The 9,253-nt window shown below is 32.6% G+C and overlaps 1 protein-coding gene across 1 annotated transcript; it reads right to left on the bottom strand.

Moving 5' to 3' along the window:
• Positions 1-3,251: 3,251 nt before the first annotated feature.
• On the bottom strand, positions 3,252-9,253 carry LOC134726657 (RNA pseudouridylate synthase domain-containing protein 1-like). Its single transcript, XM_063591067.1, has 6 exons — positions 9,157-9,253; positions 6,915-7,195; positions 6,227-6,350; positions 5,148-5,352; positions 3,631-3,990; positions 3,252-3,256 (listed from the first exon to the last, which is right to left on the bottom strand). The coding sequence occupies exons 1-6, from the start codon at positions 9,178-9,180 to the stop codon at positions 3,252-3,254; spliced, it is 999 nt and encodes a 332-aa protein (XP_063447137.1). The 5' UTR covers positions 9,181-9,253.

Below are 9,253 nucleotides of genomic sequence, written 5' to 3'. Positions count from 1 at the left end.
AAAACTATCATACTCAACCATGTGTCAACAAATAAATACTACAGGGTTAAAACTATCAAACTCTACCATGTGTCAACAAATAACTGCGACAGGGAAAAACTATTACACTCAACCATGTGTTAGCAAATAACTACTACAGCGTCAAAACTATCAAAATCAACCATGTGTCAGCAAATAACTACTACAGGGACAAAACTATTAAACTCAAACAAGTGTCAGTTAAATACTACAGGGTTAAAGCTATCGAACTCTACCATGTGTCAACAAATAACTGCTACGGGAAAAAACTATTACACTCAACCATGTGTCAGCAAATAACTACTACAGCTTCAAAACTATCAAACTCAACCATGCGTCAGTAAATTATTACCACAGGGGAAAACTATCAAACTAAATCATCTGTCAACCAATAACTACTACAGGGACAAAAATAATCAAACCCAACCATGTGTCAACAAATAACTACTACAGGTAAAAACTATCAAACTCAACTATTAGATAGAAAGAAGTACTACAGGGCAAAACTATTAAATTCAACAATGTGTCAGTAAAGAATTACTACAGGGTCAAAACTATAAAACTCAATCATGTATCAGTAAATAACTACTACAGGGAGAAAACTATCAAACTCAACTATGTATTAACAAATAACTGCTACACTGTCAAAATTATCTATTCCCAACTATGTATCAGCAAAGAACTACTACAGGGACAAAACTATCATCCCCAATCATGTGTCAACAAATAACTACTACAGGGGTAAAATTATCAACTCAACAAGGTGTCAGCAAAGAACTACTTCAGGGTCAAAACTATCCACTTAACCATGTGTCAGTAAATAACTACTACAGGGTCAAAACTATAAAACTAAATAATGTATCAACAAATAACTACTACAGGGTCAAAACTATCACACTCAACCATGTGTCAACAAATAACTACTACAGGGCAAAACTATCAAACTCAACCATGTGTCAACAAATAACTACTACAGGCACAAAACTATCAAACTCAATCATGTGTCAGCAAATAACTACTACAGGGCAAAACTATCATACTCATCCATGTGTCAGTTAATGACTACTACAGGGGCAAAACTATCAAACTCAATCATGTGTCAGCAAATAACTACTACAGGGTCAAAACTATCACACTCAACCATGTGTCAGCAAATAACTACTACAGGGACAAAACTATCAAACTCAATCATGTGTCAACAAATAACTACTACAGGGTCAAAACTATTACACTCAACCATGTGTCAGCAAATAACTACTACAGGGACAAAACTATCATACTCAACCATGTGTCAGTTAATGACTACTACAGGGGCAAAACTATCACACTCAACCATGTGTCAGCAAATAACTACTACAGGGACAAAACTATCAAACTCAATCATGTGTCAACAAATAACTACTACAGGGTCAAAACTATCAAACTCAATCATGTGTCAACAAATAACTACTACAGGGTCAAAACTATTACACTCAACCATGTGTCAGCAAATAACTACTACAGGGACAAAACTATCATACTCAACCATGTGTCAGTTAATGACTACTACAGGGGCAAAACTATCAAACTCAACCATGTGTCAGCAAATAACTACTACAGGGACAAAACTATCAAACTCAACCATGTGTCAACAAATAACTACTACAGGGGCAAAACTATTACACTCAACCATGTGTCAGTTAATGACTACTACAGGGACAAAACTATCAAACTCAACCATGTGTCAACAAATAATTACTACAGGGGCAAAACTATCAAACTTAATCATGTGTCAACAAATAACTACTACAGGCACAAAACTATCAAACTCAATCATGTGTCAGCAAATAACTACTACAGGGCAAAACTATCATACTCATCCATGTGTCAGTTAATGACTACTACAGGGGCAAAACTATCAAACTCAATCATGTGTCAGCAAATAACTACTACATTGTCAAAACTATCACACTCAACCATGTGTCAGCAAATAACTACTACAGGGACAAAACTATCAAACTCAATCATGTGTCAGCAAATAACTACTACAGGGACAAAACTATCAAACTCAACCATGTGTCAACAAATAACTACTACAGGGACAAAACTATCAAACTCAATCATGTGTCAGCAAATAACTACTACATTGTCAAAACTATCACACTCAACCATGTGTCAGCAAATAACTACTACAGGGACAAAACTATCAAACTCAATCATGTGTCAGCAAATAACTACTACAGGGACAAAACTATCAAACTCAACCATGTGTCAACAAATAACTACTACAGGGACAAAACTATCAAACTCAATCATGTGTCAGCAAATAACTACTACAGGGCAAAACTATCATACTCATCCATGTGTCAGTTTATGACTACTACAGGGGCAAAACTATCAAACTCAGACATGTGTTAACAAAGAACTTCTACAGGGTAAAAATTATCAAACTCAATCATGTGTCAACAAATAACTACTACAGGGGCAAAATTATCACACTCAACCATGTGTCAGCAAATAATTACATTAGGGGAAAACTATCAAGTCCAACCATATGTCAGCAAATAACTACTGGTTGAGCAAACTATCAAACTTAACCATATGTCAACAAACAAGAATGTGTCCAAAGTACAAGGATGCCCCACTCGCACTATCATTTTCCATGTTCAATGGACCATGAAATCGGATAAAAAATATAATTAGGCATTAAAATTAGAAAGATGATATCATAAGGAACATGTGTACTCAGTTTCTAGTTGATTGGATTTCAACTTCATCAAAAACTACCTTGACCAAAAGCTTTAACCTGAAACATACAATTTCATTTTTTTTGTTCTGTGGACTGTGAAATTGGGGTCAAAAAGTTTAATTTGGTTTAAAAATTAGAAAGATCATATCATAAGGAACATGTGTACTAAGTTTCAAGTTGATTAGACTTCAACTTCATCAAAAACTACCTTGACCAAAAACTTAAACCTGAAGCAGGACAGACTGACGAACGAACGGACAGACAGACAGACGGACGAGAGAACACACAGACCTCTACTATCGTAGGTGGGGCATAAAAACTACTACAGGGACAAAACTATCATACTCAACCATATGTCAGTAAATAACTACTACAGGGACAAAACTATCACACTCAACCATGTGTCAACAAATAACTACTACAGGGCAAAACTATCAAACTCAATCATGTGTCAGTAAAGAACAACTCAACCATGTGACAGCAAATAACTACAAGGGCCAAGCTTTCAAACTAAATGATATGTCACCAAAAATAAATATTAAGTGAGATAAAAAGGTGAAATAAGGGTTGATGTCCAGTGATGGCAATAGCTCAGTTTCATGTGGAGCAGGATATGCTTACCCTTCCGGTGCACCTGAGATCACCTCTAGTTTTTGGTGGGGTTCGTGTTGTTTATTCTTTTGTTTTCTATGTTGTGTCATGTGTAATATTGATTGTCTGTTTGTCTTTTTCATTTTTAGCCATGGAGTTGTCAGTTTGTTTTAGATTTATGAGTTTGACTGTCCCTTTGGTATCTTTCGTCCCTCTTTTATACCTTTCCATACAATAATACAGAGTTTCATTTGTAAAATCCATCCCAAAAATTATATACAGAGAAAACATACATAAATAAGACGAAAACTCTTTTAATGGATTCTTTTCAAATTGAGAATTATAGATTTTCATTGTATGATATGTTAAACTAGATATATTCTTTTCTTTCACATTCTTCAAAGTTAAGTTTTCCTTCATAACTTCATCATAATTGGTAATAATGTTATGTGGCTTCCATTTAGGATCAACACTTGTTAGAAATGGGTCTGGTGACACTATATCAAGTGGTTCTCCATGTAGAGGTACTATCATTCTATAAGCATGTAACATCATACGATAGGGTGCTGTGTCCTTCTCATTACTATACGTATAATCTCCAATAATAGTGTGACCAATCAGATTACTGTGTACTCTTAACTGATGTGTTCTACCTGCAATATAAAATGTACATTGATATTTATGGATGTTTACCTCTAAAAGTAAAACCAAAGCAGGGTCTGTCAAGCTGTGTTATTTATTTAAACTGAAATCAACAGATGTATTACCTAAAACCAATGCATTACTCAAGAACTTAACAAATCTGTTGGTCTAATAAATTAACAGGAAATGCCTAATAAAAAATACTAACTGTTGGTTTGGTACAAAACATTGGCAAGCTAGTAAAAGACATGACTGTAGATTTGATTCAAAACATTGATGTGCAGTAAATGTTGTTCAGTGGTTGTAGTTTGTTAATGTGGACCATTGGCACTCATACCCTATCTTCTTATTTCTACTAATTGTCAATTCGATTCAAAAGATTGCTGTGCTAGTAAATGACCTACCTCAGTTTGATTCAAAACATTGATGTGATTCTTATGATTTACAAATTAAAAAGCGTACCAGTCTTTGTATGGGTTTGACACAATACCAACAGTATGCAAGTGAAGGACCTTAAAAGGGGGTTAACACTTAAACAGTGGTGTTTTAGTAGAGACCTTTTTTATCATAGTCTTAAGAACATTGCACTTGCCTTCAATTAAATCATAAATTTATCATAAATCTCATATAAAGAAAGATAATCAAGTATTGTATTGTTTATGAAAATAAAGAATAATAAGTTGTCTCCCCTTGTACCAAGATATATAAATGGTTTTTTTATGTGTCAACATCCCACAGAAATATATTGCAGCTTTGCACCTTTTTTACATTATTAAAGATATAATAAGATCAGCAACAAAAACCTTCTGGGGAAATGTAATGTTAAGATTGTAACGGCAGAAATCAAACAACTAAGATTAAGATGGTTAGGCCATGTACTGATAATGCCTCAACACGGCACACTTAAACAGCTCATCACCAGTTTATTGTGGCCTTATGTCCCACTGGAGATGAAGAAGATATGAAGAAAGAATACCATTTTTTTGAAAACATTGAAATAAAGGAGATTAAGTCTTTTTACAGTAATTTCAGTCATTAGCACAAAACTTTTAAGTTTATTTTTTTTTGTCATATATATGACCCCATGTTTTCTAACTAAAAAGAAATTTATGTACAACAGAATGTTACTTACATCAACAAAAATAAAAACAATGTATTAATAGTATACCTGTATATGGTATCATGAGAACTTTAGATGCTGGCATTCCATTATATGTTCCATATTCTAGAAGAATTGTCAAGGTCATAGCATGTTTACTATCCACACAACCTTCACTGGTACAGGCACATTGTTTATGTTTATAGTCCACAAAACTGTCCCTTCCGATCGGTATATCTACTAGTATATATGGTTCTGATAAATACCCACCAACCTGAAATATCGAAAAGTTTTATAACAACTGATGCATTTATGATGACACAAAACATGTCCCGTACAGTAAGGGCTCAAGTGCTGTTATGACCATGTTAATACTTTTTGTACTAGCTTTTGAACTCAATATTTTTATATGAACCTTTGATATTAATTTTAGTGAAATCCATTATGAATTGCATTGTTGAATGATAGCATTTGTAAGGCAATTTTTCACATTATTCATATTTCCAGGGGAACCAATAACTTTCGATTTTCAATTAGATATTCTCATTTGATTGAAGTTGTGTTGTTATAAACCTCCAATATTAAAGTTAATTGAATTTTGATAGAGCGATTAAAAAATTAGAAAGATTGACATATGGATGCTGGCAGGAAGTCATGTCAATTCTTTCATAGAGTTGAGAATGAGAGGGACAAAAAAATCAAATTTAGCTGAGATCTGTCTGGTAGCTTATGTAATATGAGGAGATGTGCGTTAATGATCTCTATTCAGATGATAGAATGGAAAATTATATGATATGAATTAAGTTTTTGCTCCAGTTTTGCCTGTTATTATTGTAAACAGTCCCTTATCAAAATGTGTTTTTTCCTAATATCAAGTTAGCCTTCAGTAAATAGGTTATATCAAATCTGGTTCTCATTCCATAAGTGTAAATTGTTCTCTATATTCATTAAAGTAGTACTAATATGGGCATATTGATCATATATAGTAAAGAAATATTTTGTTCAGATATTTGTAAAGAATTTGTTTGTTTGCTGTTTTTTGTACCATAATTCCATCCAGTAGATGCTGTATCTTTATTGAAAACAATTTCCCTAAATAGGCTGTGTTAAGAAAGTCCTAACCAGGGTTCTGTTATAAAAGTCCTTACCAAAGCTAAATAATGTTTTCTTATACTTCTTTTTAGAAACAATTTCGAAAATTTAGCTGCAGCCTTCTTGTTTAATGACAAACTCAACACTCCACTTGTTGGATAATCTAAACGATGATTAAATCTGAAATAAAAATAAATCACTTGCTTTATTTTCATTAAATAATGATCCTTGAGGATGCCGGCTAAATAGCAGTCAATTGGGCAATGGTTGAAAGATTGTTTAAATTTCATGGGCAGTACATAAACTGAGCATGCACGAAAGCCAGTAAGATAGGGTTTGATAGTGGTCTCCATATTTGAATTTTTTTTGGAAAAAAAAAAATGTTTCATAGACAAATTTAGGATGAACAAAACACTACATTTATTCATCATATCACAAATATTTCTGACTCTGTATGGTGTCAGAGGAGTTGTGGCTCGATGCAAGTGGTCTCTCCCTTTAGTAGTATAGATTTTTCGCATTTTTCTGCCTTTGTTTTCTACCATCAGGGTTCTCTTTTCTGAAGGCACTATTGGAACTCACTTTTAAAAAAAGTGGAATTGCCACTGAATTAGATCAATTTAATACATGTAGTTATATGAGATTATATTTTATGGTGCATATGGTGTACAACTCTCAGGTCAAATGAGCTAAATGTGAAATTAAAATTAAATTAGAAATGGCCATACTAGGAATATCATTTACCTGAAACGATGGCTTAATTTGTCATCACTTAGTTGTGGAAAATGATCTGTTAGATTAGTGGCTACAGTGTATTCCTCCGAGTTATCACTATTAATTTTAACATCCCATGGTTTATTTATAATCAAGTAATTATTACTCTGGTATAGTACATCAGGTGGACTTCCTTTACTGTTCACTTTTAAATATTTATTATAGAATGCATTGAATAATACTCTTAGTCCTTGAATCAATCTCTCTACTGGATATAATCTAAAGGCTACAGGCATCATCATCTTATCTAACTGAAAAAATAAAGAATAATACTCTAAAATAAAGATAACAATGTTACATTAAGGATCTTATATAAAAATAAAGAGATATGGTATGATTGGCAAAGAAACAACTCTCTCAAGCGGGACAGATTTCCAAATATCAATAGGGTGTATAACGATAATCTTAATTTTAAAAAAGAAGATGTGGTATGATTGCCATTGAATGAGACAACTGTATATATATTTTGATAGACAACGTTGACCGAACTTCTTTTCTGGTAACTAATGAAAACAAAATAGCGTCTATAGTGACACAATCCCACTAACGTTAACAAAAATTATTTTCACTCCGCATCAATGCAATCGTTGAATCAAATAATGAACACAAAATGTAACAACTAACAAATATATGTATCGTTAGTAAAGGATAAACATTGTACAGTAATTTTGTCCCACAATCTGTGAACTGTTTGTTAAATTTATATACATGTAGATACACACAAAATAGGTGTAAAGGACATGAAGGAAGTAAACATGTGGAGGTGTGAACGTGTAGCCTAGGTAGTTTGAGATGACACTGACGTCCAACGGCTGTTTTTCCTTGTCTGGCAAAACAGCCGTTGGACGTCGGAGTAATCTTGGACTAAGCCTAGGGTGCGAATGTGTTTTGGGATACATGTATATGCAGTTGTTTTTTAACATTTTCCTACACCCTAGCACATATAAATTATTAATTATTATATATTTTTAAAAAACTTTATGATGACAATCCTATGAATTAATTATGATATCTATTATTTAGTGATCATTATAACCAAATTCAGTCATCTGTATATAATATAATTAATTGTTTCCTATGTTTTAAGGTGTACATAGTTGCTCAAACTATACCCTTTGGGTAGCAATTTTACCTGACCATATCGGGAAATAGGTATTTAGTCGGATCTTAACACGTACTGTGATTTGTTTAAACCGGTTTTCGATAGAAATATACGAAGAAATGTCAAAATGTTTAGGACTTAATTAAATCCGTATTTCGGTAAGATTGTGCAAGCAAACGATTTTTATTGTGTCTTACACTTTGAGAAGCGAATAATCTGTAACTACTTTATTCAAATATTCTGTAAAAACGTTAATTTTGAGCTATGAAAGTCAGGTGGCTCGAGAATTTTTCTGAGGAAGTTTTAAAAAAGTGCAAAAAAATATTTTTACAGTGGGTTAGCTTTCATTAGTCTTCACTATCTATAGATTAACAACTTTTGGTTGTATTTATAATTCAGAATCATCATTGAAGGTGGAGCACGTTTGTGCAGTTAATTAATTATAAGGATGTGCCATTTGTATGATGAGTGACATTCCGTGATATTATGTGCTAATTCGAAAAAGTTATACGAAAATTGTCTCCCCTTAACATGTTAATTTTTTTTATAATTATGTTGAGGTTTCTGATATAATTTTGAATAATTATAAAATGAATCAATGCAATATATTTCATTTTTAGTTATTGATGTATCAAAACAATTGATGTACGAATATAATTTCATAAATTTGAAACGTAATTTTTACATACCAATATAAAGAACTTTTTATCATTTTTGAAATATGAATGAAAGTTGCATGAATTTACTTCCCTTCATGATAGATTGATTGGGAAATGAGCCAAAGTTATCTATTTGTGATCACAGAGAGGGACTAGCAAGCAAATTTTAATTGTAGCTAATTCATTGTTAAAACAATGTTCCACTATAAACGAATGTTAATTTATACAAATATGAGGACTAAGTTAGCTAAATCTACAAATTTTATTTGAAATTATGAATTTTTATTGCAATAGATTGCTACTTTGGGTTGTGCTCCACATTTAATGGAGGAATATACAAGAAACTGAACTGAACTGAACTTTGGGAGCGAACGGACCTGATACCGCTCGAATATTTCTTTTTGACAACATTTTTCGTGGTTGAAAATAGGAACCTGCTTATATTACATACAGTTCTTAAATGTTTAAAATGCATTTGGTTTTGTATCGTGAATCATAATATTGGAATCTTTAGTAGCGGGGAAGGAAACGTGTTCAACAGTTGTAGT

The sequence above is a fragment of the Mytilus trossulus genome, chromosome 7, assembly GCF_036588685.1.
Source record: "Mytilus trossulus isolate FHL-02 chromosome 7, PNRI_Mtr1.1.1.hap1, whole genome shotgun sequence".
NCBI classification, from domain to species: Eukaryota; Metazoa; Mollusca; class Bivalvia; order Mytilida; family Mytilidae; genus Mytilus; species Mytilus trossulus.
The sequence above is the reverse complement of the archived record's forward strand: the minus strand, read 5'-3'. Positions and strand labels throughout refer to the sequence as shown.

Excerpts from the sequence above, each read along its gene's own strand:
- LOC134726657 (XM_063591067.1), bottom strand. The coding sequence starts at position 9,180 with ATGCATTTTAAACATTTAAGAACT. Across the intron at positions 7,196-9,156 it reads ATTTTAAACATTTAAGAACT|TTAGATAAGATGATGATGCC; the intron begins GTATGTAATATA and ends TTATTTTTTCAG. Across the intron at positions 6,351-6,914 it reads AAATTAAGCCATCGTTTCAG|ATTTAATCATCGTTTAGATT; the intron begins GTAAATGATATT and ends TTTTTATTTCAG.